Source organism: Pan paniscus, chromosome 6, assembly GCF_029289425.2.
Source record: "Pan paniscus chromosome 6, NHGRI_mPanPan1-v2.0_pri, whole genome shotgun sequence".
NCBI classification, from domain to species: Eukaryota; Metazoa; Chordata; class Mammalia; order Primates; family Hominidae; genus Pan; species Pan paniscus.
Window position 1 is genome coordinate 37,749,856 of NC_073255.2, and position 16,713 is coordinate 37,766,568.

The 16,713-nt window shown below is 46.3% G+C and overlaps 1 protein-coding gene across 2 annotated transcripts in view; it reads left to right on the forward strand.

The window, feature by feature from the left end:
* The first annotated feature begins 444 nt into the window (after positions 1–444).
* The window catches only part of FKBP9 (FKBP prolyl isomerase 9), a 49,340-nt gene continuing 33,071 nt past the window's right edge, over positions 445–16,713 (forward strand). The window contains exon 1 of one of the 2 annotated variants that reach the window (XM_008964339.4): positions 445–2,308. In XM_008964339.4, coding sequence (XP_008962587.2) covers positions 2,088–2,308 — 221 coding nt within the window. In that variant the 5' untranslated portion in view covers positions 445–2,087. Of the gene's footprint in view, positions 2,309–6,394; positions 6,411–16,713 lie in introns of those variants that run through there. The other variant, XM_057302843.2, reaches the window with a different exon arrangement.

The following is a 16,713-nucleotide window of genomic DNA, read 5'->3' on the forward strand; positions in this document are numbered from 1 at the left end:
CAAACTCCTGGGCTCAAGTGATCCTCCTGCCTCGGCCTTCTAAAGTGCCAGGATTACAGAAGTGAGCCACCAGGCCCTCTGTTTGTTTTTAAAATCAGAGGTAGATGTTGAATTTTATCTCATGCCGTTTTGAGTCTATGGCCACATGATCTTAGAGCTTTTTTTCCCTTCTTCTGTCCTATAATTTTATTAATAGGTGTTCTATTTCTAGAATAAGCTCTAAGATGAACAATGAACATTTTTCTTGTTATTCATGTAGTTTCTCATTTGATCCCTGAAACCTAAGATTATAGTAATCTTATAATGATTGTTTTATCTTCATCTTACAGAGAACACTGACATTTTGTTAATTTGCAGAAGCTCACCTAGGTAGCCCATGTAATGGTATATTTTTCCTTTAACATACTGCTTTTTTAATTTTTTTTTTATTTATTTTTTTGAGGCGGAGTCTCACTCTGTCGCCTGGGCTGGAGTGCAGTGGTGCAATTTAGTGGCACAATCTCGGCTCACTGCAACCTTCGACTCCCAGGTTCCAGCAATTTTTCTGCCTCAGCCTCCCAAGTAGCTGGGACTACAGGCCGTGCCACCACACCCTGCTAATTTTTGTATTTTTAGTAGAGCCAGGGTTTCACCATGTTGGACAGGCTGGTCTTGAACTCCTGACTTCAGGTGATCCAACCACCTCGGCCTCCCAAAGTGCTAGGGTTACAGGTGTGAGCCACTGTGCCTGGCCTAATATGCGGTTGAATCCGATTTTATTACGTTTTATTCAGTATTTTTGCATTTATATTTATAAATTAGATCGTGCCCTGTTTTTTCAGTTTTATTTTTCTTTTTTGTTGCTCTCTTTGCCAGGTTTTGGTATCAGAATTGTGTTTGCTTCCAAAACGAGTTGAGAAAGAGTTGGTGATTTGCTTTCATTATTCCAAAATTTTAATAAATTATAACACCCGATTCCAATTCCAAGTGCATCTGATTACTCTAATGGATTCCTGTGGCTTCTGGGTCTCTACGATGAAGTCCTCCCTGGCATAGGCTCGTGTATGGGAGCTTGTAGGATGTCTGCAAGTATCAGCTCACAGTGCGGCCGCTGATGGCTTGGAGGACCCTCACGGTGCCTTAAAACTTTTGCCTAGACAAGTGTCACGGGAGCCTCTCGCAATACATGCCTCCCTTTTCTTTTTTTGGAGACAGAGTCTCATACTGTCGCCAGGGCTGGTGTGCAGTGGCGCGATCTCGGCTCGCTGCAACCTCCGCCTCCCGGGTTCAAGCGATTCTCCTACCTCAGCCTCCCGAGTAGCTGGGACTACACGCACGCGCCACCAGGCCTGGCTAATTTTTTTGTATTTTTAGTAGAGACGGGGTTTCATCATGTTGGCCAGGATGGTCTCCATCTCCTGACCTCGTGATCCGCCTGCCTTGGCCTCCCAAAGCGTTGGGATTACAGGCGTGAGCCACGGCGCCCGGCCTCCCTTTTCCTTTAAGTAGGATTAAAAAAAAAAAAAAAAAAAAAAAGAAGTCCTGAAGGATGGTTTCGGTCTCTTTCAAGGTAGACCATACCCTTGTAACTAAGCTTAAAAAATTAAAATCTAATTTTCCCTCCCTCTCCAAAGCAGCAAGGGGAAATTGGATCCACGGCCACGTAGGAGCCCCTCACGGCACCAAACCCGGTGTCTCCAGGGACGGGCGGAGACCAGCGGGTGGGCTTGGGCAGTACGCGCTTTTCTCTTCCGACTTTGGGCCAAAGCCTTGTCCGGAGATCACAGTGTCTCGCTCGGGGACACGCCCTCTCTAGGCCCAGACTTGGTCCCCACTGGAGTTCCCAGCCCCCCTCCCCGCTGCGGCACGCACATTCCCAATGCCGGGCGGGGCAGGGCGCAGCAGGCCCGCCCTCGGCGCGCGGCCAGGCTGGGCTCCTCCCCTGGAGCTGCGGCCGGGAGGGCGGGCGGCCGGGGAGAGGGGGTGGCGGATGCAGCCCGGGTAGGGCCAGGAGACCGGTCCACGTTTGCAAACGCAGCCGCACGCCCAGGCCGACCCGTGCCGCCCGAGCGCCGCGCTGCGTCCGCGCCACTCTTCTTGCCGCCCCGATGGCGTTCCGGGGCTGGAGGCCCCCGCCGCCACCGCTGCTCCTGCTGCTGCTCTGGGTGACCGGGCAGGCAGCGCCCGTGGCGGGCCTGGGCTCCGACGCGGAGCTGCAGATCGAGCGGCGCTTCGTGCCCGACGAGTGCCCGCGCACCGTGCGCAGCGGCGACTTCGTGCGCTACCACTACGTGGGGACGTTCCCCGACGGCCAGAAGTTCGACTCCAGGTACCGCGCCCTTGGCGCCCGGCGCGGCCTCAGCGGATGCGCGTCCCTCTCTCCGGACAGGCCTTTCCCTCCTGCCGGACCTCCCCTAGCTCCGCCCCGTGCAGGCGCGCTCCTCCCTTCTTCCGCTGCCCAGATCCTCTAGGACCCCAGACCCTCCGCCGCGGGTGAGCCTCCCGGCCCTCACGTGCCCTAGGCTGCCAGCCGGGGACTGGACCCTTGGAGGACCTTGAGCAGCGGGGTTGGGGCAGACCACGTCCTCCCTTTCCTCCCAGCGCATGGACACACGTAAAATCAGTGTAAAATAATCAGTGTAAGTGGAGGCCACGTTGCACAACTGGACCCCCAAGAGTGGATGTTCGTGCCTGCCTCTCTTCTCCCTTTCCTGTTCCTTCCCTCCGCTCCCTTGGGAATCTAGTCAGATGGTGCTTCTCACACAGAACAATGATGAAGAGGCTAGCAGCCCCAAACATACAATGAGCTGTTAACAATGTGTAGGTGTAGTTCTAAGTACTTTCCATATTGTAGTGAACTCATTTAATTGTACAGCAGTCTTGTGAGGTAGGTACTATCACTACCCTCATTTTATCAGTAAGGTAACAAGCAACTGCGGCTAAGAAACGTGTTTAAACAATGGAGTCAGATTGTTTAATCCAACTCCAGAGTCTGTGCGCGCAACTACCACTGCCCTTCCTTTCCTGCCATACAAAAACCTCTCTTGGGGCTGGGCGTGGTGGCTCACGCCTGTAGTCCCAGCACTTTGAGAGAACGAGGCGGGAGGATCGCTTGAGCCCAGGAGTTTGGGGCTGCTGTGAGCTATGATCGTGCCACTGCACTGCAGCCTGGGAGACAGAGAGAGATCCCATCACAAAACAAAACACAACACGACACCTCTCGTGGGCAGGAGGTAGTCCAGGACCGTCACTCTGCTTTACACCAGGCCCTATATCAGGCCCAGAACTCCTTCTCTCAGCTCTGCCTCAGGATCACAGCACTGCTCTCCCGTTTCCCTCCAGTTTAGGTTCGGGGTTAACAGGCCTCTCTTCGTCCAGCACCAGGCTACTCCTCGCCAAGGCTTTTGTTACAAACCCTGGTCTGTGCCAGCACTTCCCTTCGCGAACACTAGATCAGGCAGAGAGAGCTATTTGTTGAGCCCCTGCTATGTGCCCCAAGGCCTAGGGTCATTACGAATATTTTGTAGACTCTTGACTTTTTTGAAGTTCCAGACAATGAATATACAAAAGCTGTTCAGCATAGTATGTGGCACTAGCAAGCGCTTAGGAATGGTCATTCTTACTACTATTTTAGTTACTTTAAAAAAAACAACAGGCCGGGCGCGGTGGCTCACGCCTGTAATCCCAGCACTTTGGGAGGCCGAGGCGGGCGGATCACGAGGTCAGGAGATCGAGACCATCCTGGCTAACACGGTGAAACCCGGTCTCTACTAAAAATACAAAAAATTAGCCGGGCGAGGTGGCGGGCGCCTGTAATCCCAACTACGCGGGAGGTTGAGACAGGAGAATGGCGTGAACCTGGGAGGCGGAGCCTGCAGTGAGCCGAGATCGTGCCACTGCACTCCAACCTGGGTGACAGGGAGACTCCGTCTCAAAAAACAAAACAAAACAAAAAAACAAAAAACGAAACAAAAAAACAGCTTTATTGAGATATAATGCCATACAATTTGCCCATTTGGTGTGTACAATTCAGTGTTTTTTAGTATATTCACAGAGTAGTGCAAACATCACAACTAGCTATTTCCAGAACATTTTCATCACCCCCAAAAAAGAAACGCTGGACCCATTATCAGTCACTCCCCAACCCCAGTTAGACTGCCCTCCAGTCCCTTTCAGCCACGAATCCACTTTATGTCTCTATGGATTTGCCTCTTCTGGACATTTTGTATAAATGGAATCATATAATTTGAGATGCTTTGTATAATTGGCTTCTTTCATGGTTCATTTACGGTGTAAGGTATATCAGTACTTCATTCCTTTTTGTGGCTGTATATGTAATATTCCATTGTGTCCGTTCATCAGTTGATGGACATTTGGATTGCTTATACTTTTTGGCTATCATGAATGATGTTATGAACATTCATGTGCAAGGTTTTGTGTGGATGTACCTTTTCCTTTTTTTGGATATATACCTAGGAGTTGGAATTGCTGCGTCCTATGGCACCTATGTTATAAACGTTTTGAAGAATAGCCAACCTGTTTCCCCACAATGGCTGCACCATTTTACATTCCCACCAGCAGTGTATGAAGGTTCATAGTTCTCCACGGTCTCAACAACACTTGTACTTGTCTTTTTTTTTTTGAGATGGAATTTCGCTCTTGTCACCCAGGCTGGAGTGCAATGGTGCGATCACAGCTCACTGCAACCTCCCTGCCTCCCGGGTTCAAGCAATTCTCTTACCTCAGCCTCCTGAGTAGCTGGGATTACAGGTGCCTGCCACCACGCCTGGCTAATTTTTGTATTTTTAGTAGAGACGAGGTTTCACCATGTTGGCCAGGCTGGTCTCGAACTCCTGACCTCAGGTGATCTGCCCACCTCGGCCTCCCAAAGTGCTGGGATTACAGGCGTGAGCCATCAAGCCTGGCCTGTGTCTTTGATTATAACCATTTAGTGGGTGTGAAATGATATCTCATTGTGGTTTTGATTTGCATTTCTCTAATGGCTAACGATGTTGAGCATCATGTGCGTATTGACCATTTGTGTATCTTCTTTCATGTGCTTCTTTCATAGGGAAGAATTTCTTGCTTGAGTTGATGGTAATTAATTCCAGTAGAACAAGTTGTCCTACTATCTAGAACATCTCTAGGGCTGGCAGCCACTGTGAGGCACTGTAGGGCAGTTGAAAGAGCATGGAGGATCTACCATCCATTCATCAAACATTTTTCAGCGTCTATCCCTCAAGACAGAGACTAGTCCTAGTCTAGTATGCTTCTTCCCCATCCCTACCACTTACAGCCTAGGCTATTACAACATAGTGTGATAAGTACAGTAAGACAGTAGCGCACACTCTGTCTCTCATAGAGTTCACACATAGTTCTTACCATGTGCCTTCACATATGTTAACTCATTTAATCTTAGAATAATTTGTTTAACTTCACAAGACAGTGAGGTAGGTACCTCATTACAAATGAAGAAACTGAGGCTCAGAAAGTTCAAATGATTTGCCCAAGGAACATAACTACTAAGTGGTTGAGTGGAGATTTGAACCCAGGTAGTTCATGGCCATAATCTATGGTCTGTAGTCCACCCATGTATATGACAAAAGAAAGGTAAGTAGCTATGAAAGCACAGAGAAGGTTTAACTATATATTTTTGTGTCTGTGTGTGGGGGAGGTTAGGATGGAATCCTGGGATGGCAGGGATAAGACCCAAGGATGACGAAAATTCCCCGGGGAGGAGCTCAGGGGTGTGTCTGCAGACCCCAAGGTCCAGGCTTGTCTTTTGATAAATATTATTATGTGCCTACCACATACCTTTTTGGGTATACAGAGTTCTAGATGCTCTAGCACAGTAGTGTTGAAACTACATATACTTCTGAATCACGTAGAGAGCTTGTTATACAGTTTCCGATTCAGTAGCTCTGGGATAGGGCCTAGGAATTTGCTTTTCTGACAAGTTCCCAGCTGATGCTACTGGTCTGAGGACCACACTTTGAGAACCATTGCTCTAAAACAGGGGTACTGAAATGGGATATCAATTTACAAAAATAAATAAATAGTAAATAAATAAATAAAACAGGGGTCCCTAACCCCTGAGCCATGGACCTGTTGTGGTCTGTGGCCTGTTAGGAACCGGGCTGCACAGCCGGAGGTGAGCAGCAGGTGAGCAAGCAAAGCTTCATCTGTATTTACAGTGTCTCCGCATTGCTCACATCACTGCTTGAGCTCGGCCTCCTGTCAGATCAGCAGGGGCATTACATTCTCATAGGCACATGAACCCTATTGTGTACTGCACATGGGAGGGATCTAGGTTATGTGCTCCTTATGAGAATCTAATGCGTGATGATCTGTCACTGTCTCCCATTACCCCTAGATGGAACCATCTAGTTGCAGGAAAACAAGCTCAGGGCTCCCACTGATTCTACATTATGGTGAGTTGTATAATTATTTCATTATATATTACGGTGTAATAATAATGGAAATAAAGTGCACAATAAATTTAATGTATCTGAATAATCCCAAAACCATCCCCCCACCCCGGTCATGGAAAAAGTGAATTCCTTTCATGAAACTGGTCCTTGGGGCCAAAAAGGTTGGGGACCACTGCTCTAAAAGAATCACAGACTCGGCCAGGCACGGTGGCTCATGCCTGTAATCCCAGCACTTTGGGAGGCCAAGGCGGGCAGATCACCTGAGGGAGTTGGAGACCAGCCTGACCAACATGGAGAAACCCCGTCTCTACTAAAAATACAAAAAATTAGCCGGGTGTGGTGGCGCATGCCTGTAATCCCAGCTACTCGGGAGGCTGAGGCAGGAGAATCGCTTGAACCTGGGAGGTGGAGGTTGCGGTGAGTCGAGATTGCGCCATTGCACTACAGCCTGGGCAACGAGAGCTAAACTCCGTCTCAAAAACTAACTAACTAAATAAAAGAATCATGAACTCAATAACAGGGGTCAACTTCATTTTGTATATTCATTCATTTATTCATTCTTTTTTTTTTTTGAGACAGCGTCTCACTTTGTTGCCCAGGCTGGTGTGCAGTGATGCAGTCTCACATCACTGCAGCCTCTGCTTCCTGGGTTCAAGCAATTCTTGTGCCTCAGCCCCCTGAGTAGCTAGGATTACAGGTGTGCAACACCACACCTGGCTAATTTTTGTATGTTTAGTAGAGATGGGGTTTCGCCACCTTGGCCAGGCTGGAATTCATTTATTCATCCAACAGATATTTACTGAGTACCAACTCTTGCAGGTGCCAAGGATGTAACAGTGAATAAAACAGAAATCTCTGCCCTCATAGAGCTTACATACTAGTGAGAGGACAGGCATACTCTTAAGTTATATGGTAAAGTAGAAGTTGGTGAGGACTATGGAGAAAAAGCAGTAGGAGTGAGGGGTGGGAGGGTGGAGCGACAGGCCCAGAAAGGTGAGAGGACAGTGGCCACCCAGCTAATATAACTGACCTTCAGATTCTGGACTGGGGAACTCTCATGCCTCACACAAAGCAGCCAGCATGCAGTGAGTGCCTTGTGAGTATTATGCATAGATACCTCTACCCGTTCCAGGGAGGGAAAGATTTCTTCTTGCTGAAGCCATATGAAAGGCTTTGAGGAGGAGCTGATGCTTGAGTTGGGCCTTGAGCATGGATGGGATTTCATTCCTTGAAGCGGGGAGTGTGTTTAAGAGAGTGGATGGGGTGGACCAGAGTCTGGGCCTGAGTAGTGCATGCTCAAGGAACAGTGAGAGGCTCCAATATTTGGGTCAGGAGGCAGGGGACCTGGCACTGGAAGGGTGTGGGAGAACCAGTCCTTGGGAGGCCTGGGTGGCTGAGCTAGGTGTTGTGGACTTTGTTTTTTTTTTTTTTTTTTTTTTTCATCCCATGGATTCAAGTTGCCCTGAATATATGCTTCTGTTCAGAATCTTGTGAAGGGAAGGTTTTTGTTCAGAGGAGTAAGGGGATTGAGGTGCTCAGTGGATGGACTGATAGTGTAAGTAGAAATTCTAGAGATCAGCCTCATTGGGGCTTCATTTTACACAGGGATTCATCCAGCTTCTAACATTCCAGGTACTGGGATACAGCAGAGGATAAAGCTGACAAAAGTCCCTGCCCTCAAGTCAGGGTTGGGGTGAACACAAGCCCGTCCTGCAGACTTAAGCAGAACGGAGTGGGAATTTATTGGAAGGATCTCCAATTCCTTGTGAGGGTCCAGAATCATGGACTGAGGTGACTTTCTGCCTCTCCCCAAGGGGTTGAAAACGGGGCTTCATTCTCTCCCACTAGAAAAAGAGTGCTCCAATAAGCTCCCCATGCTGCACACATGATCTCTGGGATCCAGCACCAACGCCGACAAACTGGACTTTCTCACTTCTAGGTTTCCAGGAAATAATCTGATGGGTCCTGCTTGGGGCAGGTGTCCACCCTATTGGGTGTTAAGTCACATGGTCCTAACTGGGGGCCCAGGCTCACCCTTTCAGCAGGACTGGTCCACAGGGAAGAGCCAGTAGGCTGGGCAGCAGCCAGGATGCAGTCAGGGGGGCCTGACAGGGGCAGTGGTGTCAGAGCAACTGGCCAGGTCAGGACATGCTAACTTAGGAGTTGTTTAGAGTGTGACTCCACATTGCAGCTCTTTTTATGGAGAAGGAGAGTGCTGAAATGGAGGCTGCTACTGTGCATTAGCCCTGTGCGTTTCTGCTAACTAGGGGAAGATCCTAGCTACTTCTCACTGCGGTCTCCTGAGGCCATTGGCAGCTGGCCAAGCACCCCTGGTGAAGACTTATTAGCGTGGCTTTGAATTTTCATTTGTGGGTCATTGCGAGCAATTACACATTTATATTAACAATTTAATTTGGCTGTATGGTATTTTACTGGGCTAAGCCCTGTGAAAAATGGGAATCATCTATAGGGATCTGACATTTTAATTTGTGCAGTTGCTTAAAAACAAAAATCCATAACAGCAATGGATTTTGCTTTGCTTTGCAAAGTTTTTCATTTAATGATGTTTTAATGGGTCAAAGCCCATCCAAGCCAACAGCTCATGTTTCAGGGTCTGATTCTCTGAGGAGCTATGAATGGAGGCGTTCTCTCTCATTTCTTCTCTGTTCCCGCTTGCTCCCTCTCTCCTCCCTCACCCCCTCTAACCTTCCTCCTCTGCAGCGTTCTCACACTTTCCCGTCTGGGTAGTTTGCCGGTTCATTAACTGCTTTTCTTTTCTCCCTGGCATGTCTCATTAGCTACTGGTAGAGATGGCTGTTTGAGGGAAATAGTCTTAGGCAAAGGGTCCAGAAAGCCCAGAGTCCCCTTTGGGAGTGAATGTGTGGAGAGGGAGGTGGGAGGCAGAAAAGCCAAACTCTGCCTCCCTGCTTTCAAGTCTGCAGAGGCGGAGCTTGCAGTGAGCCGAGATCGCGCCACTGCACTCCAGCCTGGGCGACAGAGCGAGACTCCGTCTCAAAAAAAAAAAAAAAAAAAAAAAAAAAAAGATCAGTCTCAGTGGTGAAACTCAGCCAGCAGAGGGGGTGAGTCTCAGCTGGGAGCTAGGCGGCCAGTGGGGAGGTGAGTTTCAGTCCCATTCGTGAAGGGTGGTGGCAGGACCACAGTCCAAACGTCAAGCAGGACCCCTGTGAGTCAGCCATCTGAGTTGGCCCAAGTGAGACAGGATCAACTTTGAGGCCCCCAAAGGGTAGTTCCCGTGCCCAGTGGACTTGTTCTTCCTTACTTTGCCTCCCTTCTGTTATGGGTTCTCAAAATATGGCAGGTTTTTTTTTTATTTCTTTCTTTTTGAGACAGGGTCTCACTCTGTTTCCCAGGCTGGAGTGCAGTGGTGCTCACTGCAACCTCTGCCTCCTGGGTTCAAGCAATTCTCATGCCTCAGCCACGCGAGTAGCTAGGATCACAGGTGTGCGCTACCACACCTGGCTAATTTTTGTATTTTTGGTAGAGACAAGGTTTTGCCATGTTGCCCAGGCTGGTCTCGAACTCCTGAGCTCAAGTGATCCACCCGCCTGGGCCTCCCAAAGTGCTGGGATTACCGCTTGAGCCACCATGCCCAGCCTGTCATTCGTCCTTTTAAAAGCTCGTTCTTATTGCAGATTTAAACCTACATTTAGAAGCCCCATTCTGCCTTAAGAATATAGCCATGGGGGCCAGGCACGGTGGCTCATGCCTGTGATCCCGGCACTTTGGGAGGCCAAGGCAGGTGGATCATGAGGTCAGGAGTTCAAGTCAGCCTGACCAACATGGTGAAACCCCATCTCTACTAAAATTACAAAAATTAGCTGGGCGTGGTGGCGTGCACCTGTAATCCCAGCTACTCAGGAGGCTGAGACAGGAGAATTGCTTGAACCCGGGAGGTGGAGGTTGCAGTGAACCGAGATTGCACCACTGCACTCCAGCCTGGGCGACAGAGCGAGACTCCATGTCAAAAAAAAATATATATATATACATATATATATGTGTCTGTGTATACATATATATATGTGTGTGTGTGTATATATATATATATATATATATATATATATATAGCCATGGGGGGCTGGGTGCGGTGGCTCATGCTTCTAATCCCAGCACTTTGGGAGGCCAAGGCAGGTGGATCACCTGAGGTCAGGAGTTGAAGACCAGCCTGGCCAACATGGTGAAACCGAATCTTTACTAAAAATACAAAAATTAGGTGGGCGTGGTAGCGTGTGCCTGTAATCCCAGCTTCTAGGGAGGCTGAGGCAGGAGAATTGCTCAAACATGAGAGGCAGAGGTTGCAGTGAGCCAAGATCGTGCCACTGCACTCCAGCCTTGGTGACAGTGAGACGCCATCTCAAAAAAAAAAAAAAAAAAAAAGAATATAGCCATGAGGATAGTTATTTATCTCAAGTAATGTGTTGCCAATATAATGTGAGCTTTTGTGTAGGCAGTTTAGTGTGTTGACTATGATGTCTCTTGTCTTAGTGGTCCTTGGGTTAATAATTTTAAAGAGCATCATCAGAGGGTGCTACAGACAACTTTCCCATCACCCCCCTGGGGCAGTGATGGAAGGGGACAAAAACAAGCTGGTGGAGAGGAAAGGAGGGTGTTGGATGTGCTAGGTGGTTTCCATTTGCCTTTCTAGGTCCACCCTTCACCTGTTCCATTTGCTTTTTGCTCTGGGAGGCTGACATGTATGGACTACATGTGCATAGTATGGGTTGCATTAATGACCCTTTGTCTTCTGGCTTTGGTTGGGTTCAGCCATTGGGACATTGTGATAAGCCATTCCTGCATCACTGGAAAGAAATACCCAAGGCTGGGTAATTTATAAGAAAAGAGGTTTAATTGGCTCACAGTTCTGCAGGCTGTACAGGAAGCATTGCATGCTGTCGTCAGCTTCTGGTGAGGACCTCAGGAGATTTATAGTCATGGTGGAAGGGAAAAGGGGAGCAGACATCTCACATGGCAAGAGCAGGAGCAAGAGAGAGAGGGTGGGAGGTGCCACACACTTTTAAACAAGCAGATCTCTGAACTCATTCATCACCGAGGGGATGGCGCTAAGCCCTCCCACCAGGCCCCACCTCCAATACTGGGGATTACATATCAACATGAGATTTGGCATGGACACAGATCCAAACCCTATCAGGCATCAGATGTTCAAAGCGAGGGAAGAGAGTGAGGTGAAGGTATGTATTCCTCTGGCTTCCTGTCTGTAGGGTCACCATGGATTGTGGCCCTAAACTAAAGGGCCCAGTTCCTGTCAGGTAGCCCCTAGCTGCCCTCTCTGTCTCTGTCATTCAAGCTCAGGTGTGATAGCAGCATTCCCCACCCAGCCACAGAGGTACTATCCCTTGTGTTTTGCTGTGTTCTGTACACACCTTTGCACACACCCACTTTGTTATTACTTTAAAAAAACCATCAAATTTACCATTGTAACTGTTTTGAACTGTGTAATAGTGTTAGCTATATTCACACTGTTGTGCAATATATCTCTAGAATTTTTCCATCTTGCAAAATTGAAACTTTGTGCCCACTGAACAACTTCTCTGCATTTTTCCCTCTTCCTTGTCCGCTGATAACAACATTCCACTTTCTGTTTCTATGAGTTTAACTACTTTAGATACCTCATATAATTCGTGGAATCATGCAGTATTTGTCTTTCTGTGACTGGCTTATTTCACTTTACGTAATGTCCTCAAGGTTCATCCATATTGTAGCATGTGATAGGATTTCCTTCCTTTTTAAGGCAGAATAATATTTCATTGTGTGTGTATACCACATATTTTTTATCCATTTATTTGTCTATGGACATTTAGATTGCTTCTAGCTTTTGGCTATTGTAAATCGTGCTGAGTTGAACATGTGTGTGCAAATATCTGAGTTGTTGTTGTTTTTTGTTTTAGTTTAGACAGAGTGGTTTTTTTGTTTTGTTTTGTTTTTTGAGACAGAGTTTCGCTCTTATTGCCTGGGCTGGAGTACAGTAGTGCGATCTCAGCTCATCGCAACCTCCGCCTCCCAGGTTCAAGTGATTCTCCTGCCTCAGCCTCCTGAGTAGCTGGGATTACAGGCACCCAGCACTATGCCCAGCTGATTTTTGTATTTTTAGTAGAGACAGGGTTTCTCCATGTTGGTCAGGCTGGTTTCTAACTCCCGACCTCAGGTGATCTGCCCACCTCAGCCTCCCAAAGTGTTGGGATTACAGGCGTGAGCCACCCTTAGACAGAGTGTTTTGTTCTGTTGCCCAGGGTCGAGTGCAGTGGCATGATCACAGCTTACTGCAGCCTTGACCTCCTGAGCTCAAGTGATCCTCTCACTTCAACCTCCCAAGTACCTGGGACTACAGTACCTTTGCACCACCACACATGGCTAATTTTTGTGTTTTTGTAAAGATGGTGTTTCACCAGGTTGCCTAGGCTGGTCTTGAACTCTTGGGCTCAAGCTTCAACCTTGGATTACAGGCATGAGCCACTGCGTCCGGCCTGATTCTGTTTTCAGTTCTTTTGGGTATACACCAAGAGATAGGATTGCTAGATCATACAGTACTTCTATTTTTAATTTTTTGAGGAGCCTACAGACCATTTTCTAGAGCAAGTACATTTTGCATTCCCATCAAAGTGCACAAAGATTCCAATTTCTCCATATCCTCTCCATCACTTTTTATTTTCCAGTTTTTTGATAGTGGCCATTCTAACAAGTGTGTGTGAGGTAATATTGCATTGTGGTTTTCTTTTTCTTTCTTTTTTTTTTTTTTTTGAGACAGAGTTTCACTTTTGTCGCCCAGGCAGGAGTGCAATGGTGTGATCTTAGCTCACTGCAACCTCTGCCTCCTAGGTTCAAGCAATTCTTCTGCCTCAGTCCCCTGAGTAGCTGGGACTACAGGCATATGCCACCATGCCTAGCTAATTTTTGTATTTTTAGTAGAGACGGGGTTTTGCCTCAGCCCCCCGAGTAGCTGGGATTACAGGCATATGCCACCATGCCTGGCTAATTTTTGTATTTTTAGTAGAGACGGGGTTTTGCCATGTTGGCCAGGCTGGTCTTGAACTCCTGACCTCAGTTGATCTGCCCACCTCAGCCTCCCAAAGTGCTGGGATTACAGGCATGAGCCACCATGCCTGGCCTGCATTGTGGTTTTTGATTTGCATTTCTCTGCTGTTTAGTGATGTGGAGCATCTTTTCATTCGCTTGTTGGCCATTTGTATATCTTTTTTGGAGAAATATTCATTCAATCCCTTTGCTCATTTTAAAATTGGATTATTTTGTGGTCGTTGAGTTTTAGGAGTTCTTTATATATTCTAGATATTAATCCCTTATCATATATGAGGTTTGCAAACATTTTCTCCCATTTTTTAGGTTGCCTTTTTACTCTGTTGATTGTTTTCTTTGCTGTTCAGAGTTTTAAAGTTTGACAAAGTCCTCTTTGTCTGTTTTTGTTTTTGTTACCTGTGCTTTTGGTGTCATATCCAATCCAATGTCATGATGCTTTTCCCTTGTGTTTTTTTTCCTAGTTTTATAGTTTTGGATCTTATATTTATGCATTTAATCCATTTTGAATTGATTGTTTCCTATGGTATAAAGTAAGAATCTCCAACTTTATTCTTTTGCATGTGGAGATCCAATTTTCCCAGCACCGTTTATTGAAGAGACCATCCTTACCCACTGTGTAGCCTTAGCCCTTGTCAAAGATCATTTGACCATATAGGCAAAAGTTTATTTCTGGGCTAATTTGATCTATTGGTCTATGTGTCTGTATTTGGGTCAGTACCATGCTGCCTTGATTATGATAGCTTCATAGTATGTTTCAAAATCAGGAAGTGTGAGGCCTCCAGTTTTGTTCTTCTTTCTCAGGATTGTTTTGGATCTTTAGAGTCCTTCAAGATTCCAAGGCCAGGCACCGTGGCTCACACCTGTAATCCCAGCACTTTGGGAGGCCGAGGCAGTCTGATCACTTGAGGTCAGGAGTTCAAGACCAGCCTGGCCAACATGGTGAAGCCCTGTCTCTACTAAAAATACAAAAATTAGCCAGGCATGGTGGCGGGCCCCTGTAATCCCAGCTACTCAGGAGGCTGAGGCAGAATTGCTTGAACCCGGGAGGCAGAAGTTGCAGTGAGCCGAGATTGCACCACTGCACTCTAGCCTGGGCGACAGAGTGAGACTCTATCTCAAAAAAAAAAAAAATTCTGTATGAATTTTAGTTTAGTTTTTTTTTTCTATTTCTGCAAAAAATGCCATCAGGATTTTGGTAGGAATTGCATTGAATCAATAGATTGCTTTGGTTAGTGTGGACATCTTAGCCATATTAAGTCTTCCCATCCATGAACGAGAAATGTCTTTCCATTTATTTGTGTCCTCTTTAATTTCTTTCTTTCTTTCTTTTATTAGAGACAGAGTCTTGCTCTGTCGCCCAGACTGGAGTGAAGTGGTGCAATTTCGGCTCACCACAATCTCCACCTCCCAAGTTCAAGCGATTCTCCTGTCTCAGCCTCCCGAGTAGCTGGTATTACAGGCATATGCCACCATGCCTGTCTAATTTTTGTATTTTTAGTAGAGACAGGTTTCACCATGTTGGCCAGGCTGGTCTCATACTCCTGACTTCAGGTGATCCCCCACCTTGGCCTCCCAAAGTGCAGGGATTACATGCATGAGCCACTGCACCTGGCCCTCTTTAATTTCTTTCAGCAATGTTTTTCTAGTTTCCATTGTAGTCTTTTGCCTCCTTGGTTAGGTTTAATCCTAAGTATTTCATTCTTCTTGATGCTATTGTAAATAGAATTATTTTGTTCATTTCCTTTTTTAAGATTGTTCATTATTAGTGTATAGAAATGCAACTGATTTTGGGGTGTTGATTTTGTATCCTGCAACTTTGCCAAATTTGTTTATTAGTTGTTTTTTTTTCCCCCACAGAACCATCAAGTCCAATGTTTATTAGTTTTAACAGCTTTTTTTATGGACTCTTATAGGGTTTTCTATATATAAAGTTATTTCGTCAGTTAAAAGAGATATTTTTACTTCTTCCTTTCCAATTTCTGTGCCATGTATTTCTTTTTCTTGCTTAATTGCTCTAGCTAGGAGTTCCAGGACCATGCTGAATAGAAGTGTTGAAACCAAGCATCTTTTCCTTGTTCCCAATCACAGGGGAACACCTTTCAGTTTTTCACCATTGATTATGATCTCAGCTGTGCACAACCCCATTATTAAACTTTCCTGGAACAGCTTCTTTTGGGTGTGTCATCTGTTTCCTGCAGGCCCCTGAATGAGATGCCTGTAAAAGGTGTAAATAAGCCAGATCCCAGGACAGGTTGTATAAATGCTTACTCCAGAGTGTGCAGAAGTAATTTTCATGACCAGTTCTGGGCTTGATGCTGCCCATGAGTTTGTGCCAGTTGTGCTGATCAGAATAAATTTGTTCAGAACAACTTTATTTTTCCAGATGGTCAGAATTTTAAGCAGTAGATAAGACTGGTCTTGCATTGTTAGCCTCTTCTATAAATGTATACATTATTAATGTATAAATGTATACATTTTCTTTCAGAAAGGTTTTTTGGTTTTTAGCACTTTGGTGCTTAATTGTTCACAGTGCTTAGGCAACATCAAATGAAGAAGTTAATACTGTGAGGCAACAACTGTTTCTTTCTTCCTTTCTTCCTTTCTTTCTTTCCTTTCTTTCTTTCCAGGGTCTCACTCTGTCACCCAGGATGGAGTGCCGGGGTATGATCTTGGCTCACTGCAGCCTCTGCCTCCCAGGTTCAAGCGATTCTCCCACCTCAGTCTCCCAAGTAGCTGGGACCACATGCACATACCGCCATGCTCAGCTAATTTTTTGTATTTTTAGTAGAGATGGGATTTCACAATGTTGCCCAAGCTGGGCAACAACTGTTTCTATACACCTCTAGGGAGGCCCTGACCCTGGAGTGTGAGATTGAGATGGTCCTAGATTCTTGCTTTTTTCCCTCCTCATGTTTAATTTCATGAGCTTGGGAAATTTTGTAATCTCCAAAGAGCCTGAGTATCATAGCACCCACCTTAAAGTATTGTATGAGGATTAAATGGTGTAGTATATATTGAAGAGCTTAGTTTGCTACTGTGCCCAACAAATAATAGATACTCTGTAAATAGTAGTTAGTATTAAAAAGTTTTGTTAAATTTAGGAAGTATATTCTGGTTCTGTGAATGAAAAAAATATTTTTAAAGTAGTTTCTTGCCGGTGCATTGTTGCTGCTTGCCTGTGTTCTGTGCTTGGGAGTCTTTGAAGTCTTGCTTTCTGGCCCATTATTATAATAAA